At 49.1% G+C, this 27,110-nt stretch overlaps 2 protein-coding genes, 1 long non-coding RNA gene and 1 other non-coding gene across 6 annotated transcripts in view; 2 read left to right on the top strand and 2 right to left on the bottom strand.

Moving 5' to 3' along the window:
* Positions 1 to 1,829: 1,829 nt before the first annotated feature.
* LOC146596033 (uncharacterized) lies at positions 1,830 to 3,896 on the top strand. Of its 2 annotated transcripts, XR_014895808.1 has the most exons (3): positions 1,834 to 2,123; positions 2,813 to 2,884; positions 3,394 to 3,896. It is a non-coding gene; the product is annotated as an uncharacterized LOC146596033 (long non-coding RNA). The 2 variants fall into 2 exon arrangements; XR_014895807.1 differs by having other exon boundaries at positions 1,830 to 2,123; positions 2,813 to 3,896.
* Positions 3,897 to 4,209: 313 nt separating this feature from the next.
* Positions 4,210 to 27,110, bottom strand: part of ACSF2 (acyl-CoA synthetase family member 2) — a 42,911-nt gene continuing 20,010 nt past the window's right edge. Inside the window, exons 12-17 of the mRNA XM_085304781.1 lie at positions 7,290 to 7,397; positions 6,997 to 7,148; positions 6,312 to 6,453; positions 4,807 to 4,917; positions 4,515 to 4,583; positions 4,210 to 4,416 (exon numbers count right to left, since the gene is read on the bottom strand). Coding sequence (XP_085160907.1) covers positions 4,366 to 4,416; positions 4,515 to 4,583; positions 4,807 to 4,917; positions 6,312 to 6,453; positions 6,997 to 7,148; positions 7,290 to 7,397 — 633 coding nt within the window. The 3' untranslated portion in view covers positions 4,210 to 4,365. The remainder of the gene's footprint in view (positions 4,417 to 4,514; positions 4,584 to 4,806; positions 4,918 to 6,311; positions 6,454 to 6,996; positions 7,149 to 7,289; positions 7,398 to 27,110) is intronic.
* CHAD (chondroadherin) lies at positions 16,692 to 25,809 on the top strand. 2 transcript variants are annotated; one of them, XM_085304567.1, is made up of 4 exons: positions 16,692 to 17,511; positions 22,035 to 22,198; positions 22,415 to 22,560; positions 24,818 to 25,809. In XM_085304567.1, the coding sequence occupies exons 1-3, from the start codon at positions 16,732 to 16,734 to the stop codon at positions 22,554 to 22,556; spliced, it is 1,086 nt and encodes a 361-aa protein (XP_085160693.1). In that variant the 5' UTR covers positions 16,692 to 16,731; the 3' UTR covers positions 22,557 to 22,560; positions 24,818 to 25,809. The 2 variants fall into 2 exon arrangements, with proteins under 2 accessions (XP_085160693.1, XP_085160692.1); XM_085304566.1 differs by having other exon boundaries at positions 24,815 to 25,809.
* On the bottom strand, positions 19,015 to 19,085 carry TRNAI-GAU (transfer RNA isoleucine (anticodon GAU)). Its single transcript has one exon. It is a non-coding gene; the product is annotated as a tRNA-Ile (tRNA).

Raw genomic sequence — 27,110 nt, 5'->3', positions numbered from 1 at the left:
CCGCCCCCGCCGGTGGCCCGGCCCCGCGCCGCCTCCCTGCACCCAGTACTCCCGTGTGCACCCTGCACCCGGCCCTGCCCCATCACCCCTGTGTGACCCTGCGCCCAGCCCTGCACCCATCACCCCTGCGTGCACCCTGCACCCAGTACTCCCATGTGCAGCCTGCACCCAGCCCTGCACCCATTGGCCCTGCATGCACCCTGCACCTGGCCCTGCACCCGGTACTCCCATGTGCACCCTGCACCTGGCCCTGCACCCAATACTCCCGTGTGCACCCTGCACCCGGCCCTGCCCCATCACCCCTGTGTGACCCTGCGCCCAGTCCTGCACCCATCACCCCTGCGTGCACCCTGCACCCAGTACTCCCATGTGCACCCTGCACCCAGCCCTGCACCCATCGGCCCTGCGTGCACCCTGCACCTGGCCCTGCACCCAGCACTCCCGTGTGCACTCTGCACCCAGCCCTGCACCCATCACCCCTGCGTGCACCCTGCACCCGGCCCTGCACCCATCGGCCCTGCATGCACCCTGCACCTGGCCCTGCACTCATCACTCCCACGTGCACCCTGCACCCGGCCCTGCACCATCACCCCTGTGTGACCCTGCGCCCAGCCCTGCACCCAGTACTCCCGTGTGCACCCTGCACCTGGCCCTGCACCATCACCCCTGTGTGACCCTGCACCCAGCCCTGCACCCAGCACTCCCGTGTGCACCCTGCACCCGGCCCTGCACCCATCACCCCTGCGTGCACCCTGCACCTGACCCTGCACTCATCACTCCCACATGCACCCTGCATCTGGCCCTGCACCGTCACCCCTGCATGACCCTGCGCCCAGCCCTGCACCCATCACCCCGCGTGCACTCTGCACCCTGCATCTAGCCATGCACTCAGCTCTGCACCCGTGTGTGCACATAGCCCTGCACCCATTCGCTCTGCGTGCACCCAGCCCTGCACTGGCTCCTTGCACCCTGCACCCATGGCCCTCGTGCAGCCCTCGGCAGTGTCACCTCGAGCGGGGATTGTGCTCGGAGGCACCCATGCCCGCAGGCCCCGTGCAGCGGGTGCAAGCACGGCCACGCTGGAGCCCGCTGCTCCCGGGTGCGTTTTTCAACACGAGCAGCCAGTGCCGCTTGGCTCGATGGCCCCGGGGGTCACCCTGGGGTGCAGCGCAGCAGGAGCCTGCTCGCCGTGCCGCACAACCCTCGGCTGGGGGATCCGGCAGTGCTAGGGGACAGGGCAGCAATCGGGAAAGGAAGGGCAAGGAAAAGAGGAGGGAGAGAAAGGAAAGCAGTGTTTCTGGTGGTGCCCCGGTTTTGCATGCGCTCCCCGCTGCCGTTGCAGCTGCGCTGGGCGCGTCCAGCCTCGGCTCCTGCCTTCGATCCAATCTCCACCTCTCGCGCGTGCCTACGCGCGGCGCTCGCCGTTCCCCCCATGCCGCGGCCAGGGAAAAGCCCGCGCTCCGTCTCTTCGCGATGCCACGGCTCTGCTGCCCCGGACGTGCCCCCAGTCACCGTGGGGACGCTAGTTTTGGGGACAACGTCCTTTCCTGACTGCTGTCTCCATCCATGCTGCCCCAAAGTGACTCCGGCCACCGCTGGGTCTGGGGCGAAGGGCACTGCAGCCCCCGGGACCCCACGGTTACTCACCAGCATCACGGCTCCCTCCCACCCCAGGAAATCTGGCTCTTTCTCAAGGGCTGGTAGGGGAAGAGGGTTTTCCAGCTATTGCCTGCTCAGCGTTTCTGAGAACGGAGCCGCAGCTGGGCCTCGGCTCGGCTCAGGCTTCTGCAAAGCCAAAACTGGCATTCAAGTTTTTTTTTTTAAAATTTGCTCCATTAATAGAAGCGGAGAAGTGAAAAATATCCATGACAAAGAGGGGAAAACCCTTGCAAGTTTCCTGTTCCCAGGCCGGAACGCGGGTGACTAGAAAGCACCTCTGACGTAACCCTCTCCTTGCTGTGTCTGCCTGGAAGATCCCACCCTGGCCGTCGGTAGTTTCCAAGCTTGCAGCAAGCTCTATAAGAGTGAGACGCGGGTCTGGGGAGCTGCAGTCCTGGAGCCTGCACACGACCTCGTGCTCTGAAGCTATGCTGCGAGCTGCGATGCTCATCCTTTCGCCCCCTGTGAGTATTTGCAGAGAGCTGGGCTGCTGGGGAGGACAACTGGGGTTTCAGTAATCAAGCTTCTCCTTCAGCATGCTTAATGGGGTAGGAGAGCTCAGGACCCTGGTAGTAGGATGGTAACAGAGCATTTACCTCTCGCTTACGGTTTCSAATCAGGATTAGGGAATTGGCAACAGGCTGCTGCTACCTTGCCACATGCGGCTGGAGGACAAGGATGGCTAGAGCTTTCAGCTTCCTGGAGCGGATCTATCTCAAAAAGCCTCCAGCATGACCATGAGCCTTCTTGAAAGGCCTCCTGGCAGACAAGGGCTAAACGAGGCCAGGGCAGCAGAGCAGCGGCAAAGGGATGGCGCGGGGAAAGGGGTTCAGCTGCTGACCGTCTTGTGGGGAGGGACAGTGCTGGCGCAGAGCCCCTTGGCTTGCAGGAGGCTTCTTTGGCAAAGACGTTCTGCTGTGGCTCGTAACTGCAGACGGTACGGTACCAGCTCTGGGAGAAACGCTCTGCTCTAAGGAGCAGGGCTCCAGGACTGGGGTTTTGGCTGAAAAGCACGCGCAGAGCAACTCCCCGTGAGCGACTCTTCAGCTGGGCTGCATGTCTGGGAGCTGCCAGCAGCGCAGATGGGGGCTGAGCGGCGYGTCTGTATCTCAGGGCACTGTTTGTAACCAGTTCTTGGTGTGTACGTTGGCAGTGTGTCTACCGATGCAAACGAGGGCAGACTGCACCGCTTCTGACAAGCAAACTGCAGGGACTCCTRAATCGAGTGAGTACACTGTGTGCTTCTGGAGAATGCAAAGACTGTGCAAACGATAAAGGTATCAAACAGGAACCAGAGGAGAAACGTCTCTCACTGACAGACATCCTATCCCACCCAGGGGTTCATGCTGGGAGAGGCAAGGGAAGGTAAAGAAAGTCCTTTCTTAGACATCAGGACTAGAGCTCCATTGCATCTCCAAGGAGATCACTGACTGCAGTTACTGTAATCCAGCAAAAGAGTTCTTCCTCTAAAAAGGAAGGTTTATAAAAAGGAAGATTTAAAAGGAATCCTAAAACCAGGGCAGTGAACAGACTCAAGTTCTGCTTGCACACATCAGACTTACCAGGGTGATGCCCAGCAGGACAGAAAGAAGCCAGTGCACATGCTGACACCATCCCCAACAGCAGTTTGGGAAAGGTGGAGATACTATCTGGAAAGACACTATATGGAAAGGCGACAGCACTGGGGGCCAAATCTGCAGGGTCTGATGCTAACAGTCTTGTGTTTTCTTTCAGAAACCAAACACGAGCCATGGGTCTTTTTCCCAATTGGTCTGCTTCCATGGGTAGAGCCCACGGCCCAGCTGGGAGATCCGATATCCAGAGGCCTTGCTGACGCTTTCTCTCCCTCCCTCCCTTTCGTAACGTTTCTCCCCGTTTACTGGGGAAAGCGCCACACTGAGCGTCGAGGCCCAGCTACCAGCAGTGTTTGGGGAGCGTGAGAACAGAGAAATCAGGCGGGGAGGCAGGCAGGAGAGTCCGTGACACGGCGTGAGCAGCAGTGCTATCCGCTCTCCAGCTGGAGTGGGACACTGCAGCCGGGAAGGCAGCGGAGCTCTGCTCTTCACCTTCTCGATGTAGTGTTTCATGGTTGGGAGGTACCAAATACSTCCCGTAAAAACACTGTCCCAGGTATGTTCTTGCTTTACACTTCTGGTGGGACAGGAAGTTTGGTGTTTCTGTAATATGTTTGCTKTCTTATCTTGTTCAAAATAGGAAAATAAAGAACATTAAATGTATTTTGGAAGTTTCTTTTTGCAGTTCAGAATGCCCATGAGAAGCCTGGGAACAGCACTACCTTTCTCCAGCTATTAGGAGCCACTTCCCATTCAAAGCCTCACTCTGTAAAGGTCCTGCTCTTTATTTCAAGAGTTTCCTATCAGCTGTGTCATTTCACTGGGGTGTTTTATACAACCTAAGATACCCTAGAATCCAAGCAGACAAAAGATTTAAAAAATTTTATAAGATCTTAGAGTAACAGGACAGAATTCCAGAAATAAGCATCCCTTCCTCATACCCCAGGATTTTTCTTGGCAAAGAAACAAGCCCAAGTGGGGAAACAAAAGCTCTTTGTTTTAATAACTAAAAGTGCCATGAGCATTGTACCCAAGAGAGACCTTCTCTGCTGCTTGGTACAGGTGAAAAGGAGATGCAAACCTGGCTGGGGTGGATCTGATTTATCCCTTTCTTGGTTCTGCCTTCCTGAGCTCAGAGCTCAAGATGCTTCTCCATCTGCTCTCTCAACTTGTATTTCTGAATCTGGAACAAAGCACAGAGAAAAGGAGGAGACATCAGAGAGGAGACAGCAAAAACAAGTTCTGCCCATCGTGCCTGCTGCACCCCAGCCTATCTCTTACCTTGCCCGAGACTGTGAGCGGATACTGGTTCACAAACACGATGTACCGGGGGATCTTGAAATGAGAGATCTGGAAAGAGAAAGACCACAGCTCCACAGCCTGCAAGGAGCAGCATATCCAGCACACGTGCTGCTTACACTACCTACCACTCAGTGCCCGAGCCAGGGCTATGAGGACTGGATCCCAAGCTGCTCTAAATYACGGCAATTTCCTTTGCAAAATTTACAGCAGCTGCTGGGTGGGCTGGTCCAGCAGGGTACTGAATTACCGGGCACRTGAATGGAAGTCCTACCTTCCCTTTGCAGAACGTTTTAATGTCTTCCTCTGTGCATTTCTGCCCAGCTCTCACTCGGATGCAGGCACAGATCTCTTCTCCCATCCGTGAATCCTTCACGCCAACCACCTGGTAGGGACAGAAGGATGCATGAACCCTAGGAGACACCCCTCTCCTCACACGTGCTGGCTGTGCCTGCAGGGTAGTCGCACTGGCCCACAGCACAGGCCCTGACCTACGTGGCTGGATGCAGGAGCTCTGTGGCTGGCGGTGGGGCTGCACTGCTGTAAAGGCAGTCTGAGCTGCCTCACCATCTCACAGCTTTCTACATGACACCTTCCTCCCGGAAGGACCTCCCTGCTGTTTGTCAGAGGATGCACGGCAGACCAGTGTGGGCACTCAGGGCTGCTCTTTCCCACAGACTCTAGCAACTTTTTCTTTGCAAAATCACTGCGGATTAGTCACTGGAGTGAGGGCTGAGTCAGACCAGCTAGGCATGATGTCATCTCAGGTGTAACTTGGGCCTGTCGTCATCTTTCTTTGTGACTTTGCTTCTCCAACTGTAAAAATGGGGCAATAGGCTTCAGAGCTGACAGGACGACCTGGGAAGTTTATTCAAAACACTTTGAGATCTCCATAGGAAATAGCATGAGAGGAATGAAGTAGAAAAACAGATCTTAGTGGATCTTTCCCTATGTTACCAGGAAATCTGATCATCTGATGCAGGAGTCAGGCTTCCCAAGCCTGCTCTCTCTCAAGTTTGCTTGCACAATTTCTCAAGAGTCCTCTGCTGTCATTCCCCGCCTCGAACTGGTATCTCAAAATCCTAGAGACACGTCAATCCTTTTGAATCCAGGGCAGTGACATAAAGCCCTAGAAACTGCATAAACAGGTCTGGTTTGCAACCCATCTGCACTGGGAATATTCCAAGGAGAGCTGCTAGCCTGGCGCAGGCACAACACTTACTAAATAGCTGGTTTATTTATGGGGAGACTTGTCTGGCACAAAACCTGGAGGAGAACAATCCCAGCAGATTGGGAGCAGCTGCTAAATGCCACAAATCATTTCCTCCTTGTGAACAGATGAAACTAAGTCTAACTCCTCATCTTTAGGGGCTCATTGGAGGAGTCTTTTTTGATTTCAGAGTCCAGTAATTAGTTACCAATAAAAATTGTCCTTTTAGAGTGCTTTCTAGATTAGAACTTTAGAGAGAGCTAGGAAAGTGGACAAGGAGTCAAAAAATCAAAGAAGAGTGATGGCTGCCACTTCGCAGACGTGAAGCTGATGCATAAGGAGTTTGCCTATGTGCCCTATGCCAAACAGGAGCAGACCCAGGAGCTCTGCTTGCCCTTTCCGTGCCTTAAGCCTTTCCTGCCTGGTTACCAATCAAGATTACAAGAAAGGAGAAGCTGAAAAGAGGTGAAGACAAGCTGGTCCCAAGCAGCCATCAGGGGTTGATTTGTGTACAGGTTTCCCACTGCATTAAACATTGCTGCTTGCTCACCACCCTCCCTCCCACTCACCTGGGCTTCCTCAACCTTGGGATGAGTGTGGAGAAACTGCTCGAGTTCTGCTGGGTAGATGTTCTCTCCTCCCCGAATAATCATGTCCTTGCAGCGACCTATAATTTTGCAGTAGCCGTGCTCATCCAAACTCGCAAGGTCCCTGCAACAACACCAAATCTTGGTCCTATTCCGGCTAGGTGGAAGAATGACTGATCCACCCAGCCAGCCTTGTCTGGAGGCCAGGTCAGAGCGTCTGGAGGGGAAAGCTGAGATGTTCCCTGTCCATGGATGTACTGAGCTTTTTGAACCCTGAAAAGAAAAACCCTGTGGAGAACAGAGTGTTTCTGCTACAGCCCAGACACTGTCGGCAGCAGCAGAAACATCTGGTTCGAGGGAAGAGGATTCCTTCCATGGTCAACCTTGTCTCCAGTGTATATCTCCACAGCCCTTCCCCTCTCAGAGGAAGGGCACAATTGCACCAACAACGAAGCAAATATCCCCATCTCCAGAGGCAGCTCACGCTGAGCGCTATGTGCTAAAGGCTGCTCTGAAGTTCATAGAGATGGACTGATGGATCAGAGGGCTAAATTTGTTCTGTTTTCCCTACTTTGGACACCACTGTCAAACCATTCATGTACAACTGCCCCACCCAGTGGCACCCTGCAGGACAGGCTTAGAAGAGAAGGGACGTTTCCACACTCACCCAGTCTTGTACCACTTATCATTAGAGACCACTTCCCTTGTTTTGGCAGGGTCATCCCAGTACCCCAGCATGACGCAGTAGCCCCGGATCTGAAGTTCCCCAGGAGTATTTAGAGGTACAGGCTCCCCTGTTGCTGGATCCTCAATCTTTGCCTGCAGTGGAAGAGAGCCAGGTGCTTCAAGAAGCTAAGCCAAGAKTTATGGTGCAGACCAACTCCAGCCTCCAGAAAAGGAGGATGAGCTGAGGTCTGCTGTGAACAGAGAATGTGGAGCAGGCGGGAGGGTCAYGTTCACCTCTGTGTGGGGGAAGATGCATCCCACGGTCTCAGTTTTTCTGGTAACGTTGTCATCGGGGAATCCCATGAAGGTGACAGGGCTGTTTTCTGTGGTCCCATAGGCAACCTACAATTATAAGTGGAGAAACATTCCTCAAGGTGAAAGAGGATCGCACAGCTCTGGGAAAGATGAAGCTAGTGATGAGCACAAGTGAGAACTGGGGTGGAAGGAGGATGTTTCTACAAGTCATTCAGATTGCAAGCAAACACTTTGCTCTCTTGGCCCTCTAAAGGGGATCTCCAGATACTCTTAATAGCAAGAAAAACTCTTCAAGCAGACAGGAGGCTCAAGCACCTGAATAGCTTGGCTTTGCTCTCCAACCTCCCACTACCCAAGACACTTTGGGTGTCATTTACTCTTGACAGCCCACATGATTTTTTCCTGGAGGACCCCAGGGTTTCCCCTACTCTTTTTTACCTCTGTATGTCCCCCTCAGCCCTGTCCTGTTCACTCCTTGACGTCTCTGCCAGATACCGGTTCTGCCTTTGTGCCCTTGCAGCCATCTACTCGAGCTGTGCTCCGTTCACCTCGCATCTTCCCTAGATTGAGGTACACTGGATATCGACCTTGGAAAAAATCCTGGAGCCAGTAGGGGGCTCCTGTGGGAGGCAAGTCCCCCACCGCGCGGCTGTGTGCTCCAACTCCCTTTGCGCAGACATCAGCTCCTGTAACGTTCGTGGAGGCATCACGAGGCTGCGCTGCGCTCAGCACAGCTGCTTTTATGAACCAAAAGCATCACAGCAGGACAAAGGCTTCTCACTRGTAAAACTCTTTCATTGCTAATCCCAACAGCAGGCTCTGAGTCACTTCAGCTGAAGGTCACTTCTCCTCAGAGGAAAATTCCATCTCTTTATGCCCAACTCAGTGGTCTGCCGAGTTCACCAAGTCAGAGACGCCAGGAGCCAGGAATGAGGMGCTCTGGGAAGCTCTGAGCTGCAGCTCACACTGCTGTTCCTGCAACAGCTGCTTCATCTCTCACTTCCAGGAGCTGCATTCCAGCACTGGGACACGCCGGAGTGCTTTTCTGATCTCTGCAGCCCTCTCAGTACACCGTGCGCTGTCACTAGCAGCTGCTTTGCTGGGGAAGTATGGCTGGGAAAGGGCTGATGCACGAAGCATTTGCTCCTTTCTTCTCTGCATCTTCACAGACAGATGCATGAGCCTCTCTGATCCATCAAACTAGACAGAGGCTGACCATCCTCCTTGGCACACAGATCCAGCTTCTGCCTTTAGAACCAAACCTTGCAAAGGACCATGCTGAGGCATCCTGAGCAGGCCTAGGGACTGGTGGGAGCATTCAGGGCTTTCAGCAACCTGGAGCAGCAGAAGGATCTCATGTCGGGCGCATGGTCTGTTGTAACTTCTGGTGCTCGTTTGATTACAGTGGGGTCAGTCTGAACCAGAACTGGTGATTCGGGGGAGCCTCTTCTTAGTCAAGGATCTGGAGAAGATTGTCTCCAGGATGCTTCAGGGACCATCTGGTGAAAAACTATGCTACTAGTAGCCTGGCAACCCAAAGTAGCAACTGTAAACAGGCTTCCAACCAGACGTAATGATAGCTTAGCAGTCGGGGAGGAAACTTACAGTGTTTAATGCTCAGAAAGGATTTCTTTCCCACCTGCTAATAAGAGTCCTGTGGCTGGATCAAATGACTGATGAGACACAAATCCAAGGTCTTAAACACTTATTAAAAAATCCCAATGCATGTGTTTTTTTGTTTTATTCTGCTAGAGTAACTGGAGTATCAGTCCCAGGATCCTGGCCAAATCCTGAGTCAATCCTTTCTGTCTCTCCAAATTGCTCCAGCAGTTTAATTGGATGCAGCAGTACGCAGCTGCACTGCAGGATGTTTCTGTGGGTGCTGTGGGTGCTGTGGCACACCAGTCTCCTCCGGATACCTGGTAACATACCGCGTACCACAACTTCAGCTGTATACCCCAAGCGCTAGATGTCCCATAAACACTCTCAGTAACAGAGATGGCAAGGCCGGTGTTGCCAGGTGCACCAGCTCAAAGCACTGCAGGCTGCACAGCTCGAACAATCTCAGCAAAACCAGTGTTTCCCAGCTCAGCCCAAAGAGCAACAAGGTCCGAACCGCTCACCTTTGGGCTCCTGCTGGCACTGCTGCCCGATCTCTGCCTGCCCCTCCTCAGCTGCCTCGAGCCAGCCGTCCTCCCTACAGCCAGCTACTAGGATGTTGCTCCAGACTTCTCCAACAAAGTATTTATTCTCTCTTTAGATATTATTTTCCTCGCTTGTGTGTTTTGAATCTAGGCAGTGGCTAAGGCAAGCGTKGTGTCAGTTATGCTGTCCTTTCTTTTCCCTCATCTGACACGTGGCGTTTTTTTGTAAAAGCTCCTGCTTTCCAGCCCAGCCACAGCTCATGTCAGCATGGGAGGAAACAATGCTTGCACAAAACCCCATACACCAATTTAAGGTTGGAGATGTCCATGAAGATTCATAGTTTTCAAGACCCAAAGGGACATTTTGGATCATCTAGTCTTGTCATCCTGTCCAAAGAGCCTCACCCAATAATTTCTGCATTGGATCCATAATTTCCACTGGGGCTATATCTAGAGTCAAGGCAAAGATTTTAAGAGGCAAGGAGTCCAGCTAGGACTCTTGGCTTTSAGAGGAGCTATGCAGAGTACAGAATTCAATTGACTGTAAAGTCCTCTTTCACTGTGAGGGCCACAAATGACCTACCAATGCCCAGCAAGTTAATCAGTCCTGCCATCAAAAATGACAAGAATAGCTCCAAAACAAATTGCTTCCTAACTATCCCTTGTGACAAGAGTTTCATTCTTTGTGAATCCTAAGCCTCTGTCTAAGCTGGAAATAAAAAGAACATCTTAATAGAACTGTGTGTTTTTTAAAGCACATTTTAAAAACATTTCCTGCTAATGCTGTTTAAACACTGGCCACTGTGAAACAGGCAAAACAGCTTGAAGAAGGTAGTGTCTAAAAATTAAAGTAAAAACAATGAGACTCCAACCTCTTTGGCATTTGGGAAACAGCCTGATCTGGTGGGAAGAACTGGGACTCTGAAGACCCTGTCTTTTTCCCCCACCTGTGCCACTTATTTACTGTATCACTCGGAACAAGTCACATCAGCTCTGTATTCCTCAGTTTTCCCAACTGTTCAATGGCAACAAAAATATTAATTTCCCTCTGCATTCAATTGCTGTTAGGAGGTTGCAATGAAAAGGCTGACTTTAGAACTACATTACACTATGTGGGGTTACATGGGGTAGACTTGGAGTGGAAGATCAGATCCACAGAAGGGCATGAGATCCTTAGAGGAAAACCCCCTAGTTACCAGTGGCGGTCAGGGAGGGAACTTCATGCCCCTCTCTACCTGCCTCTGGTTTTGCCACAGAGGAGAATGATACCAGGATTTGACATATCAAACTAAAACATACAGAAACTAGCTTCACTGAAGATAATACTGGCCTTGGAAAAAGAGAGGCAAATTGACCATGAAACAATAGGGATTTTCAGACTTCAAAGAGCATGTAATGAACAACAGAAAGCAGACTAGCAACCCAAGAGATGTGCTAAGGGACCTCTAGCTGGCTCTTTGAACCCCTCTCACTGTAACATGTCGGATGGATTTAATTATCCCTAAACCCATGCTGAGCGTTTTGTCTGCCTCGAATATCTCCACTGAAGTCCATTCCAGCCCTTCCCTTGGCAGCCAGCTCCGAACTGTTCCTAGCTCAGCAATGATCTTTTCTCATTCACCACAAAGATCACCCCGAGTTCTCCTGTCCTCTGGGGATGCGTGTCTTGTTGCTTTGGAGCTGTTCCGCTAGCCCAAATTGTATTGGAATATTCCTGAACCCTCAGGTCAACTTTACCGCTGCAAAAACAACTTCTGATCACASCAGCCCTATGTCACACTGCGATTTCATTTCCTTCTACAGCAACAGTACCATCTTTGTGTCAAAACATCAGGACACAAACAAGCAGGTCTTGTAGGACAAACCTCCAGGGCGGCCACCCTGCTGGCATTTCTCCCCATGCGGAGAGCTGTCAGACAGTCCCCGTTTGGATGGGGCTTAAAATGTTCCCAAAAATATCAGGTGGCCAAAGCACCGTCTTTGTGTTGTAGCATGCAATGGCTTTGCCTCGGGAGGAGGCTGCTGCAAAAATGGCAACCCAGCCTGCCGAGTCCAGAAGACTGCTGCTGCTGAAAACTGGCCTCCTGTTACTGTACAGCCAGGACAAACTGCTCCTCGTGGTCTGGAACTAAAGCTGCCTCTCTTCTTTCCAGGTTGAGTAGCCATCTTGAGGCTTGCAAGTATTTGCTCAGCCCTGCCAGCGTTTCAGAAATGCTGCCCGCTGGCAACCAGCAAAGGCATGTTCTGTTACTTGCTATTTTAGCAGCATCTTGATAAATGGCTTTCGCTATGCAATAAACTCAATTCTCCCCGGTACTGGGGTGGCAATAGGTTTAGCAGAAGTAGAATAAAAAGCAAAAAGAGAGAGGGAATTTGCAGAGACAGGGTGCTTTGGAAAGGTGGAAAAATACTGCTTTAAGGCATCTGAATGCTGCAAGCTACTGAAGAAGGAAACTGGGCAAAAACCTAGACACAAAGGTAATATTCTCACAGACTTGGAGAGCTCAGCCCCCACTGCAGACATGTCTGAAAGTCCAGTATCTTGATGTTTTCGTGCTGTATAATACACTACCATTTTTAATGTTTTCATAGCACGTTCCCATAGCTTGTGCAGCTAGTAAAACCACCTCTTCATCAGATCCTACCCAGCAATGAGATGGGATGGGTAGGTCTCACTTTGGCTAAGGACAAGTAGKGAAGCTGTCACCTAGTGGAGCTGATTTTCCATTTTGGGAAGAGGGAGAACTCATGGCTGGACACATCTGGGAAAGTCAGAAGTCTTCCAGGGACTGGAAAGGGGGTGAGAGCAGAGTGGGCAGACATCAACAGGGAGCCAAAGTGGCACCACTGGTCCCAGGCCATACTACACTGGAAGGGAACAGTCAAAAGGAAAGGAGGTGCACCCACCACCACCTTGCCACGTGCTGCAAACRGCCTGTGCCCTCGCTGCTCAGTGCAAGCCACCCTTCAAGCATGTGAAAATCAAACAGCAGGCTGGGTCTTAACTCAGAGCCCCAAACACCACGGCTGGGATACCTGCAGGTTGCTGAAGGCCAGGAATTTCTCAGACACTGTCTGGAAAAGGGGGAACCCTAGAGTCCCTCTGGGGCTCCCTGTTGCTCACTAGGTCCCTGCCCAAACACTGTCTGGAGGGTGCTCTTCACCACAACCACCCCTTCTGGGACACCCAGAGCCACATGGCCTTACTTGCACTTCTTCCCACCTTGCTCCCTCCCCACTGCCCAGTGCCAGGGAGAGGCAGGACCTTGGCTCCACAAGGGYTTGTCCCGAGCACGGTGTAAATGCAGGATGCCATGTGCACCCTGGGCACCTCTGAAGCTGGTCTGAGCCCTCTCCTCCAGCCAAGAAAAAGGCCCGGTCCCCAAGGCCAGCTACACTAGTGTCACCCCACCGGCTTCAGTGAGGTCATTGCCAGCATGCACTGACCTACYGACCATATCTTGGTCCCCTCCAAAATTACAAGAATAGGTGTGAGTGGACAACGGAATATTTCAAACACGGAATATTTCATGTGMGGCTGTCTTCATGCAACAGAGTTGCTAATACTAACAAAAATAAAGATGAAACATGGAAAATACCATCTCCAGTGTTGTATCAAAATAGCTCTGACCTGCAGCACCAAAGCAACACCCCAAATCTATATTTATACTGTTTTTTTAAAAACAGTGTATTTACATGCTTAGCCCACAAGGGCCTCCAAGAAGSAGAGGAGGGGAGCCAAGCATTTGCAAATTACTAGGCACTGTGAATGTTTGCAGAACCGTTAATCAATTAAGAAAGAGATGGTCGCAGGATAATCCTGCCTCTTCTGAGATGTCCTAGCAGCTCTGCTCCCAGGGGGTGTGCGAGGCAGCAGGCTGGACGGGGCTCAGTTCGCTGCGGCATCCTGCCCCGGCAGAGGGAACACCGACACTGCTCCCATTGTCGCCCCCAGACCGTAAGCCACCCACAAGACGCGAAGAGGGACCCGGCACGCTGGGAGCTTTTGAGGATCGCTGTGCGTTTGCTGGCCAGTCTTACTCAGTCCCAGTCAAGGTCTGCGAAACCCAGGGAGGGAATGCCAGCCCCTGCCAGCAAGCTGCTCAAAACACAAACAGCTGGGAGCCCAGGGGCCTCTCCCAGAGCCAGGCGAGGTGCCAGTTGTGGAAGGTGCCAACTGGCTCCTGCCACAGGAATGTGCTCACCGAGGCATAGAAATCAAAAACATTAGGAGAAAGAACTTCCTTTTATTAAACATTTGTGCCTGGAGAAATGGAGCTGAAAAGCAGACACCTTTCCCCCAGTAGCACTGCCCTGCTGCCACCCCACAACAGGACCAAAAATAACACAGCGTCCACTTAACCTGTGCTGCACCAAATGGGCTGGCAGGGAGCCCTCCGGGGTAGAAACGCACCTTCCCACCTTGCACTAGCAGAGTGGTGTGTCAACCAAGTCACACAGCTTCATCTGAAGAGCACAGGCCTCACCCGAGCTCAGAGCCGGGTACTCCAGCCACACCATCTCCACACAGCGGGACGGTCCCTGTCCCACCAAACCTGCAGTCTCAGCCAGTGACCATATGAAGGGTGGAGGAAAGCGAAACATCTCCTTAGAGAATGAAAGGAGAGAGGATGGTTTCAAGTTTGTACAGTTTAACCGTAAAGGGGTCTTGTTCCAGAAACACACGTGGGTTGGATCCACTCATGGACAGAGTCTGCAAGGCCCTCACTACCTTTTTGCTCCACTCTGATTCACACCAGAAGAAATCTCTGCAGAAATAGTGAGCTGTTAGCCAATACTTTTTACATGGGGATGGGAAAAGCAAGTGTCAAGAGTATCAAGCACCAAGTGCACTCAGTGAGGGAGCACAGACACGATACTTAGTTTCAGTGTCCAACAAAAACAGGCTGACTTTTAAATCTTATCAATCTGTTCCTCCTGCACAAATATGGCTCACAGGTAACTTTCAGGAATTGCTCAACAAATGATTTTGAGCAAGACTAAGGCAGTCAAACCTGCTCAAGAAAAATCAACCAGTGGAAGGAAAAAGATGATTTGGAGGGATGTTTTTTTTTTATTTTCCAGTCATTCACACAGCTGCTGGTCTGAGTCTTACTAACAATCCACACTTAAAGGGCACTCTGAGTCCTGATCAGCCTGGAATGGCAAAGAAAGAAAACGGAAGTTTGGGAGCCACCACACCTGACCATTGGGGTGGCTGCTGAATCTATTAGTCAGGTATGAGCAAAAATACCCGGCGGCATAATTTTGATCAAAAAGTTTTAAAGACTACAGTAACGATAGTATTAAGTCCTGCAGCAGGTCCCTACAGSAGGAGCCTGTAAGTCCTACAGTAACAGTACGTCTCAGGAGACAAGGCACGGAGACMAGGGGAATTACTTCATGCTGAAGTGGTCTGCGAAGCCCCAGCTGTTCGCTAGCAGGGTGTTGCATGTCAGGACTGACAAATATTGGAGGACTGACATGGCCTGGTTTGCACCAAGGTCCCACATTACATCATCATTCAGCCAATCCCATCTGCCCCACACGCTCATCAGAACCTAAATTCACACCCCAGAAGCCCTCTCTCCCCAGATTAGTCATGCAATAAGGAGACCATTCAAAGTGACATCTGCGGAGGAGCAGGGGCTGCCAGGCGGTTTGCATAACACGGTCTGGAGCATGCTCAGTGGTGCTGGCTAATTCCTCCTCGCAACAATGGAAAAACCCAGGAATCTCTGTGAATAAGCCAGTCTGTGTCCTAAGTCAGCCCTTGGATTTCCTCCCTTTCTCGAGACTGTCTCGCCTCTGCAAAAGCTCCACTGGGGCTTTGTAGCCAGCCTCAGGAGCAGAAAATTCAACAAGCTCACAGTTATGTGCTCGGCTCTCAGCTGTTTGCTGCAGCCAGGAACTGGCTGGAAACCAGTTCAAAATGTTCCACTTCCAAACTCCACCTCACAACTCCTCCTGGACTGCTCCCTTCACACTCACAGAAGTGGCACCCAGGCTATTAACCGCTTTGCTTTATCCATTGCTATTGGGAAAGTAAGGTTCACCCCCTCGGTTAACTCACCTCTGCATAATGACTCTGGCAACTGCTACTCTAAGGCAACAGCACAGGCCCCATTCCCCTCTCTGACAGCAATTTCATTGCTTTGCCTCCAACGCCCGTGCTTTTCCTGTCCCCAGCCTCGTCCCAGGAGCCGCAGGCAYTACCAGCCACCACATCTGAGCCAGGCGTGAAGCAGTGCACCACTGTCCTCCAGGATGCTCTTCCTCCAGGCATGCATGCACCAGCCTATGCCCCATCGCACCCTTGCAGGCTCTGCCATTGCCCATGGCCACCACCCAAGGCAGTGGCCACTGCTCCATAGCGCCATGTGCTGAGAAGACCTCTTTCACAAGGACAGGCCTTGCATACAGTCTCTCCAGCCTAGGACCAGGTGGGGAACTTTTCCTCCACACAGGTCTCCAGGCTGTGGGCAGCTCCAGATGTCTTGCAGCCTACTGTTCATGGGAAAGGCACAGTAAAAATTAAGAATATCTTTACACTCCATTTCTTGGCTAACTCGTAGGTACAATCTAGATCTAGAAAACTTCAACCATAATTTTGCATTGCAAGAACAGCTACAGTGCTGGCAGCCAGTGGCATGACCTCATATTGCTCCCATCCTCCCCATTCCCTCTCAGGCAAACTCCTTCGAAACCATCAGGAGACAGAGCCCCTAGAAACTGTTCCTCTGATAACAGGAAGAGATGCTTCTCCTAAACCTAGRTTAACATACAGCCCAGGAGTCTGTCAAAAGCTTCAGCACAAGGTAGGTGGGAAATGCAGCAGTGGTCCCTGCTATGCCATCCCAACCATTCAAGAGGAACAGGCTCTTCCATCCCCACTGATAAACCAGGGCACACTCTGCTCGGCAGGCATTGAAGAGATTCATCAAAGAGCAAGTTTGCATTTCTTCTTCCTGACCATTTGCCTCCCTGTTGCAGAAAGGAAAAGTACCCTTGCACAGCCACTTCTGCAGCAGGACCAGGCAGGACTGAGGACGCTCCACTGCCTGGTGCCAAGGGGTTAAGCTCACAGTAAGTTCCCAAAGTCAGTTGCTTCCAACTGGCTGCTGCCTGCGGTTTGTGGGAAGGGATTTTGTTTTTTAATAACATTATAAATAGGGCTGTGTTCAGCATGCTGCAAACCCAGTCACTCTCTCTCTCCCAACCATCTCCCTCCTCCTCTCACTTTTTCTCTTCCTGCCATACTAATTCCAGATCTGACCATGAATCGGTCAGGCTTCTTCCTCAGYATCCTCAGCCTACTGGCATGCCTTGCCTCTATCCTACAGGCATGTCCCCCAAGCTGCCACTGTCACGGTGGAGACCTGCAGCATGTCATTTGCGACAATGCTGGGCTGCGGAAGATCCCCAAGGTGCCTGAGCAAACACGGCTTCTTAATCTGCAGAAGAACAACTTCCCCGTCCTGCCAACCAATGGCTTCCGTGAGATGAAAAAGCTGGTGTCCCTTCACCTCCAGAGCTCACGCATCAAGGAGATCTCAACTGGAGCCTTCCGGGGTCTCAAGAGTCTGGTCTACCTCTATCTCACTGACAACCAGATCAGTGTCATAAAGCCAGGAGCCTTTGATGACCTGTCTGAGCTCACCTACCTGTACCTGGACCAGAACAAGATCCCAGACTTGTCCAAAGGGCTCCTCTCCCCTCTGGTCAACCTTTTTATCCTGCACTTAGGCAGCAATAAAATTCGGGAGCTGAAACCAGGAGTCTTCAATGGTGCTAAAGACCTGCGCTGGCTCTTCCTTTCTGACAACTCCCTCACCAACCTCCTTCCTGGGGCACTAGAAGATGTAGAAAACCTCGCTGTCCTCCACCTGGACAAGAACCAGCTGAGCAGCTATCCTGTGAACGCAATGAGTAAGCTGAGAGTGCTGGAGGAACTGAAGCTTTCTCATAACCCAATTGAGGTCATCCCTGACAATGCCTTCCAGTCCTTTGGGCGTTACCTCCAGACACTCAGCCTGGACAACATGAAACTGCAAAAGGTGAGTCCATCCTCTTTGTTTCAGATAAAGAACACAGGGCTTGATTCTCTTCTCCTTTACAGAGCCCCCAGTTCACTGTCCCTCCTCTAGAGGAGRGGAGGGGAATCCAGGCCTGCTAGCTGGCCTCACTAGTCAGCTGGCAACCTCTGAAAGGACACAAGTGAGGGATGAGAGAGAGAGAGTTACTCCACCCTTCAGTTGGGTTGTATTATGCAAAATCAAATTATCTGGGGCTGATCAAATTCCTTGGAAAGCACCATGTTCCCTCCCAAGATGGAGGTTACATCAGTCACTGGAAAAGGTATTTGGGATGCTGCACGACAATCAGCTAMCTTCCAGCATCCCATGCACACGGCATGGGATGAGAGACAAGGATCTGCCTTGTACATAAGGTGCTGAAGGGCATTGCCACCTTGCAGAGCTGAACTTAATTCAGCCCTGGTACCTGTTGCTAGCTAGGAGGGACAGACTCCTCTAGAGGGACTATGAATAGTAGCAATTTCTTACTCGTGCCTTTCAGACAGGTAGGCATATAAACCTTCACCTCCTCCAGGCCTTCCAACTTTACACATTATAAAGAAAGGTTTGTTTATTGATGCTCTCTCAAGAGGAACTCTTGCAGCATCTTACAAAGGGGTCCTGTTCRTACCAAAGAGGAGGAGTGACATTCAGGTATCTTGGCAAAACAACCTCCTTCTTTTTCCATGAGAAAACATGATCCACAGGCAAGAGCTTCACACTCAGAGACCCACTTGAAGTAGGACCCCTGAAATGCCAGGCAGCAGTGCAAGCACAGAAACAAGTGCAGTACAAGAAGGGCAGTATCTTATGGCAGCCTCATATCTTACATGTACCCTACAGGGCTGGAAGAGGAGGGTGCTTTTGCAGGCGAAGTATCATAGAATCATAGAATGGTAAGGTTGGAAGGGACCTCTGGAGATCATCTAGTCCAACCCTCAGCACAGCCCATAYGGGGATTGAACCCACGACCTTGGCRTTAGCAGCACCACGCTCTAGAAGTTCTCCCTGGGATGATCCTTTGCTAGGAAGTGCAAAGACAAAGCACATCCAGGTAAGGCAGGATAGCRCTTCACAGCAAAGCAAAACCAACCATGGGCAGGAAGATGTGATGAAAAGGGAATTTTTTAGCAACAAATAGCAACTCAAAAGGTCTCACAGGGGTAAGCAGATGACCTGTAAAGAAAAGGACAGATGTGTTGAAAGATGCCAGTAACAGAGCATGGCATTTTCAAGGGGAATATAGCATCCCAAAATGCCAGGCTCAGAAGCTAGAATTAGAGCTTGCCAAAGTGGATAACAATACTATCTAAAACAGTCTGGTACCACCCAGTAAATATTTGAGCCCTTGTCCATTCTCAGCAATAGCCTCTTCAGGATTGGAATATCCAAACTCACATTTATAAACTATCATAGAATCAGTAAGGTGGGAAGGGACYTCTGGAGATCATCTAGTCCAAGCCCCCTGCTCAGCAGGGAAACAWCTGGCCCATATGGGGATTGAACCCATAACCCTGGCATTATCAGCACCATGCTCTAACCAACTGAGCTAAACCTAACCCCTAACTATGTACTGACCTCCTTAGGGAAGACCTATATACAGTGGACACTTAGACATGCTATCACATAATTTTTGTGAGATTCAGCTTTTAGGCACTTACATCACATACAACTCAAAAGTTCACAGTTTAAATGTGGTACAAGATGTGAAAGCATCAGGGTCCCATGTACTGCATTGAAGAAATTTGACTAACCTGTGATGCTGGGATGCTCCAGAGAAGTGTCCTTAATTCCATYAAAGAAGCAYCTGAAAAAACTGGTATCTATGAATMCAGTTTTAGGTAGGAATGATCCAGTCAACTAGGAGACTACCTACATTCATATAACAGAGTCTGAGGTACTGCCTTAGTATCTGTCAATCGTTATTCTGTACATCTTCAAGATTTCTAGCTAGAAGTACATGATCCTTTTTGATGGTGTATTCAGCTTCTGCCCAGTCAAACAAAATACCTTTCTTCTTTTCTAATCTTTTAATCCAAAATAAGTTCCAGGATCATCAGAGTTTGAGGAACTTAACATTACAAGGCAAGAAGTTAGGTGTTTCTCTGTATGAGACAGTGAAAGGATCCTAATACCCCAACAAAACTGTGGAGTTTTACATAGAGATTTATAAAGGTTGGTCAAAAAGTCAGGTTTAACAATTCTAGCCAGAAAAAAAGGCTGCCTTCTCTACAGTGACTACCTATAGGTGTGGCTTTTAAAGGCTCTTCTGCAGCTAGGAAYCCCCTTTCCTCCCCTATAGCTGTGTAAGACACCAGTTTACTGGATCAGCTCCAACAGAGGTGGCCTTGACAGCTTTAGGGCTTCCATATGTTTTTTTCCCCAGAGAAAAAAGCTCCCATGCCAGTTCAGTTTTCTCTTCAAATCTTCAGAAGGCCTTGTATCCAAATGACTTATGAGTGAACTTTGCACTGCTAGAAGACACCTAGTCATAGAAGCCATATGACCTAGGAAATCGCAACTGAATATTCTAAATACTTYTAATATCTTGACTGCAGCTATTCTTCCTTCATAAAAATATGGTCTTTAGCTATTCCCTGTATGGCTCCAAGATTTTAGAGCTGATCAAGTGCAGAACTACTCCACAYGAAGCTATCTCAGTTTAAATCACACTCATGGAAAACAAGAAGAGTTCTTAGGCCATTCTGCAACTCCAGAACTATAAARTTTCCCTCATGCACAGTCTTCCCTGTCAGCATCAGACACTTTTACTAGTCGCCTATAGGAATACATCTTATAGAGCAAGACCCACTGTGTAAATCAACAGGAACAAAGAAATTCAGTCCTTGGAAGTTGTAGGTACCTCCCTTACTACACATCCACTGCAAAAGAAATTCAGGCTTTGCCAGAGAAAGCAAAGAACAATAGTAATCCTCCATTTAAATAGTGATTTTAAATTGGGAAATTCYTCAAATTCTTTATAAATACATACTCTGGGAAGAAGCACTGCAGCTGTTACCAGCAGATACCAGCTCTTCTCATGAGACTGGAGAGGTAGGAGAAGCTTAGACAGCATGCCACTATCCAAACTAGAACGTGGCAAGGGTGTTCAGGCTAATATCCTTGTTGTAAGAAATGGCAGGGACTTCCTAGGCAATGTAAATAGTCAAGGATAAGACTCTTACCTTATTTAACAGGCAGCTCCACTATCAGTACAGTAAAACCTACTAAGATCAGCTTAGGCTTGGAATACAGAGGACAGCACTGCTGATTTTCCAACAGTAACTGTACAGTACTCTAGCAGTCTCTTAGAAAAGCTATAATCCTATCCAACATTGCTTAATTTAGAAGATCACAAAAGTTCACAGCTTAAAATAGTACATTTCCCCTGTCAAGCTTTTTAGCTTAAAGAGAGCCTGAACACACCCTGATGGTCATGTCTGAAGCGTGACTGAATGTGTGAGCTTTTGGCCAAAACGAAAATGCAGGTTCTTATGCGGAGCATTTTCTGGTAGACCTAGTGAATCTCCTGTCTACACTATTGAGAAAGCTTTCCCCTGCTTTGAGAAGAGGAATGGTTTAGCATGGCCAGGAGAAGCTTGTGTTTTGTCAACAACTCTCTCTCTAATTCATTACATCCAAGGAAGTTTGAGTTGACGCTTTCAAAAGGAAACTTTCCAACCTAAGCAACTCTTGACTGAGAAAAGCTAGATATGAGGCCTAAGAATGAGAGGAGAGGGCTGCTAAGTGGGGCTTACAGCCAATTTTCTTTATTGGTGCATAAAGCTTCTGTTCTGAGTGCATTAAGCAGGAGAGGCTCTCCCTTAAAGCCTACCCATTATTATAATTATTTCCATTAACTGTGGAAATAAAAACAAACAAACAAACAAACTAACAAAAAAACCCACAGATCTTGCAGCATACAACCCAAAAGTCACAGGGAAAGAAAGAGAGAGAATGTAGAGATTGAGGTGCTGGAAACCTGCCTCACTATTTCTACCTTGCTCTGACGCCAAGTATAACTTTCCGCTCAGAGCCCACTGGGCATTGCCAAAGTCTACAGGCCCTTCAGACGCCACAAACACTCCCTCCTTCAACAGGTCCAGGAGAGAGAAAGCAGCAGGCACTGGTAGAAGATCCAGCCCTGGAAAGGATTATACCTATAAAATATCTTCATTTAGAAAGGAAAAGTATGCTTCACAAACACAGAGAGTTGCCAGACTTCACTTTATTTACGGATGTTGCTGCAAAGAACAATYCTGCATGGTTTTAGTATGTAGCTCTCCTGAGATAAGAGACTTTGCCACCCAAACATCCACCAGTCTGATATCTCTATTACTACTTCAGAGCTTCCAGGAGCCAGGACTTCCCCTTCCCTTTCAGTCTCTCTTGTTCTCTCCACTGTCACTAAAAGTCTTGAGAAGAGGAACTGGAGTTTTTAACACGGGAAAACATCTCCCCTTCCCTAATTCAGTGTTGCTCAACCATAAACTATTGTGCTTTAGTTTGCAGATAACGCATTTGCTGGTGTGACTACACTGAAAACCGCTCACCTTGAGAACAACCGGCTTAGCCAGCTGCCCCGCAACTTCCCCTTCGACAAAATGGAGACTCTGACGCTCTCCAAAAATGCCTGGCACTGCAACTGCCAGCTAGCACATCTGCGCAAGTAAGAGCTCTCTCACACCTATCCCTCCTACTTGCTTGGGGTCTCCCTTGGTGGCTTCTCAAGGGAGGCCCCCTCGAGCTGTGCAGGCGAGAGGAGACCCTGAAAACTATACGCACCCTCAGCAATTCCCGCTCCAGCCTGCTTTCTGCGCTTGCGGCGTGAGTGCTGTCTTTGGTAGTTTGTAAACTCTTGGCCTTCTTTCTTCCCGCGCCCCAGGTGGCTGAAAGGCAACCGCACCCGTGCTGAGGAGACCTGCTCCACCCCAGYGCAGTACCGGGGGCAGTCGATCAGAGACACCCCTGCACTCCGCACCTGCAAGCTCCCCACCAAGAGGTCCAAGAAGGGAAGCCGCCATTAAACATGTAAGATGGTTCTCAGAACTGCTTCCTAGCAATAACTTTTAGTCATTTTTCACACACACACACACCTACAGCAAACTCTGTTGTCACCTAAGTTAGCAGGAYTTTTCTCTCAGACTTCAGTGTCACGAGGGTTTGGCTCAAAACAGTTCACCCAGTTACCTGCTGAGGGCTTCACTCAGAACTGCTCCATCTCCTTGACAGTGGTGGATAACTCCACGGGCTCACAGGCAGAGCACCTGGGATGCAGTCAACCCCATAAAACACACACGGAGTGAAAGACAGGCCTTGGGCAGCAAGTAAGGGTGCAGCTTGTAATCAGATGTCAAAACAAGGGTGGATTTGGCCCACTCCTATCCTGAGCTGGGATCACACACACTTAATTTTTKAACAGTTTGGAGACGTTCAGTCTTTTGCCCCTCATTTAAATCTGGTGCAGGCCATAATGACCAAAAGACAACTGCCGTGTCACAGTGCAGCAGACCGTCCGCAGAAACTGATGGCCACAGCTCTGTTTCCAGGAAAGGAGGCATCAGTCTAAGTCCTAGACAGGAAGAGCTTAGGCTGCAGGGCTTAGGACGCTCTTGTGCCCTCGTAAAGGTCCTGCKTGGTCTGCCCTGAAATCCATGGCAGGACACAGCAGAGAAATCTGGCCACAGGCTGTACCTTCCCTATGAAAACAGATGTCTTCCATAAGGAGATGTTCTCAGTCCAGCACCTACCTGTTAAAAACTACGAATTCCCATCCAAGACACTCAGGTATTTAAAAACAAGGGCTGGAGCCTTGAARTGAGTGTCCCAGAAGTGGGAGGTTTGAAACAGTAAACACTGTTTGAATAAGGTGTTCTGGGCCAGAAAGCAATTCAGGAGAAAGGACTGATTTTCCTCTGAGCATGAGCTTGCTGACATCTATCAGTCCAAACACCAGCTGTGCAAGAATTTCACACAAACACCTTCAACAGCTGAAAGCTACTAGGAGTATTAAATCCAGAACACAGAATAGCAAGAAGCCCACAACTGCCATAACTCTACTCCAAGCATTTTGCTTTTTCCCATCCCACGACTAGATCTGAAGCTTGCGTGTTTTCCAGAGTTTGGGATCAGCCTCTAAGCTTGTATGCTCTTGGGAAAGGGACCTTTGCTTATTGGTAAGGTAARGTAATGACCCTGCATTGCACTGTATGGACAAGAATTGTCACTATGCCATTTCCTAATAGAAAGGACTAGACAGAAGCCTGAAGTCCATTTATGGCCATTTGCTCTCCAGTTCATAAAGGATATGCATAACAGGATGGAGAAAGTAAATTTATGTCCAAAACGTCAACTATGATGCCAGCTGCTCTAYGCCTTTCTAAAGTGGTTATTTCTCTTGTAGTGCCAGAGGTTTTATGGATTAGAAATGGAAATACCACTCGTTCCATACAGGGCGGGTAAAGTTCTGCACTAAGGATGGAAAAACTTCAGTTTTTTGAACCACAATACTTAAATATATTTTATTTACAGCCCTGGCCCTTTCAAACTTTCTTCCCTCCCTGCCAAACTCAATCCCAGTTCACTCCTCCATTATGAGAGTAAAAAATAAAATAAAATATCACTTGGCTTTCCTATAGCACTTTCAATACAACACTCTCAAATAAGTTTGCAAATTTTAATGAAACAGTAAACTATTCATTTTACAGAAGGCAAAGCTCAGTACCCTCAAGTATGAGTATCAAAATGCAGGCATGGAAACCCACTGCAGTGCAGTGACACGATCCTAAGGAATATGAAGTACCTCTGGCCTCTCTGAGTTCTCTCAGGCAGCTCAGAGCCAGGCAGCCTTTTCCAGGTGTCAGTTATTGGGATAAATATTTCAGGGACGATGAGTGACTTTGCTTACTGTACAGGGACAAGCTTTTAGATGATGGGCTGTTTGGCAGTTTCTAAAATCTACCTGCTCTGGAGTTTTAGAACCTGGGCACTAAAACTAAAATTCACTGCTCTGGAAAATGTAGTTCTTGGGTTTCTTCCTTTAGGTAACTGTGAACACTTTGGATAAGACACTCAAGAGTCACACTGCAAGATGGCAGAGGAGGTCAGAGACAGAACTTACCCATCTCTTATAACGTGAACTTTTAATCCTTGACTCCCTAACTCTTCACTTTCAATTCTGGGCTTCATTCATTCACCTAGAGTTTAAAAAAGAATCCAGTGTCTACTATCTCCTTGAAAAAAAACCTTAAACATATTAAACATGAGATTCTCTCTTTTTTCTTAGCAGGCCCTGGTATGGCCTGTCCTGGTGACCGGTCACTTCAACCATCAGAAAACTACTGACTTCTTCTGAGTCCTTCCTTAAGCTTCTCCTACCTGTCAGGATAAGTTTCTGATATATCCAGACACCTCCAGCCTCCTCCAAATTCCCGCTTCTCTGCTGATTGCAGGATGGAATCCACCTTTTCAATCTTTTTCGACATCTATATATTTTAAAAGAGGCATTTTCAAAAACTAAATTATGCATGACCTAGCTAACCTAGACAATGCCGGTAAAACACAGTCATCTCTCGAGAGGCAACCTAACCTACGTCCTGATCAATCAGTTGGTCTCTGTCTCTCCCCTTCCAACGGAGTGGAAGTAAGTAGGAAGGTAGGAGCATTCCCCTACAGCTCAACCACAGCTGCTCGATCAGGAAAACCAGTCTCAACCCACGCAAAGAGACTCCTCTGCCTACCCACGGAGGGGATCCCTGCAGGTCAGGGCTGAGGATGATAGGTGAAGCAAAGTCCAAGACACAGTGGCCCAGAGAGAACTGCCCTTTCGTTCCAAAAGGGAGCAATCTCTCTAGATGAGCCAGAAATTTTTAAGTGAAATAGTACTGGGGAACCCTGAAACTGAAGCAATTGGAAGATTGGATTCCCTTCCCACTCTATAGGGGTCTACCAACATGCACAGATGTCCAGAGGAGAAGGTATGCACCATGTGGCCTTGCCTGGGCACCCCTCCTCCTCTGTCTGCCCATACTCCAGAGGATCTAGCAGGACACACCAGGATGACTGTGGTTTATTGTCATGGCTATTACAATACCACAGTTGCAACTTAACTGCGTTTTTTATCCTAAAGAGTTATATAAATATATATATATATTTATTCCTCTGTAACTGAGTGTAAATGACCTTTAAGAGGATGAAAACTCCTCTGTCTTCTATATAGAAATCAAATTGTATATTTTCTTATGTACATCTTCTGTATAAAGCTCTTGCTGCAAAGATGAATTCAACAAGTCTCCATGAGTCTGTCTAATGGCTGGTGGATCAGAAGTAACATGCAAGTGGTAGTACAAATATAGACTTATTCTCCTTTATCCTATGAGCAAAATGATTGCTTTGGAGAGGAGAGTTTTATTATTTTGCCTTCTGCAAAGCAGGAACATGAGACATCTAATGAATCCTGGCCACTGTAGTAATGTCTGAAAATATTTTGTGGGGCCAAACTCAGGTCTACTACAAAAATAGGTGACTGTCACCTGACTGAGTCCAGAGAATGGTAGCAGGGTTGTCCCTGGTGTTTTGAAATCAATATCAAGTGCTTTATGTCTAGGAAAGAAACCCTGGCTGTCCCTGAGACTGCTCCAGGACAGATGCCCTGGACTCCCCGAGTCCATTCCAGAGCACACAGTCATCCTTGGAAAACTCCTGGCACTGGCAAGGTCCAGATCTGCCAAAAATAACAGGCATAATATGACTCCTAGCTCCATGTGTTTATCCATCACAACAGTCTGCTTCCTCAGCATTCACAAACAGCATGGCACTGAAGCAGAAGATATTTCCTTTAAAGCAAAACAAAAAAGACCTTTTTGGCTTGCTCATTCATGCACAGGCACACACTTGCACAGACACACACACTCACACACTTCTTATGAGTAAAATCTGTTTGTCAGACATCAAATGAGCAGGCACCTGTGACACACTCCAGCTCTTCTGGATCTCCATACAAAGTGTGTCACCTAGAGTCCCAGCAACCTGCTCACTGATAGCCTGTCCCCCGCCGCATGCAGGACACGGCGACGCTCATGCACAGGGCTGAGGGTGTGCAGACATGCCACGGAGTACAAGCACTCTGGCTCTAGCACACGCTGCAGCTATGACAATGCAATGGTTGGTGCTGTGGCTCTTACTGTTCTCATGCTCAGGGTCTCAAATGTGTAACGTGCACAAAGTTTAATACCTGCATGCAATCCAAGATGGTGAAAGAAACCTGCCAGTTCCGCAGCAAAATGAGGGTGTGCATCCACCCACASTGATACAGATCAGAAATGCCTCCTCCATAATAATTCATCCTTGCAGCATGTTCAGTGAGGAAACAGAAGGGTTTACAAACTTTGAAATACATCAACAGAAGCTCAGCTTACAACACTGAATGCAGCGTCTTCCTTTCTTACAAAGCTTCCTCTCCAGACACCCCACCAGCTACCAAGCAATCCCTCTTCATCTTTCCAACTTGACTCCATCTTCACTGCTCAGCCTAGCCTCAAGCCCATGTTCCCATCACCCCTGATCACTGCAGCTCAGGAAAT

The sequence above is a fragment of the Rhea americana genome, unplaced genomic scaffold (assembly GCF_003343005.1).
Source record: "Rhea americana isolate MKP2758 unplaced genomic scaffold, rheAme1 scaffold_21, whole genome shotgun sequence".
Taxonomy (NCBI): Eukaryota; Metazoa; Chordata; class Aves; order Rheiformes; family Rheidae; genus Rhea; species Rhea americana.
Note: the sequence above shows the minus strand (reverse complement) of the source record. Positions and strands in the feature narration are given on the sequence as shown.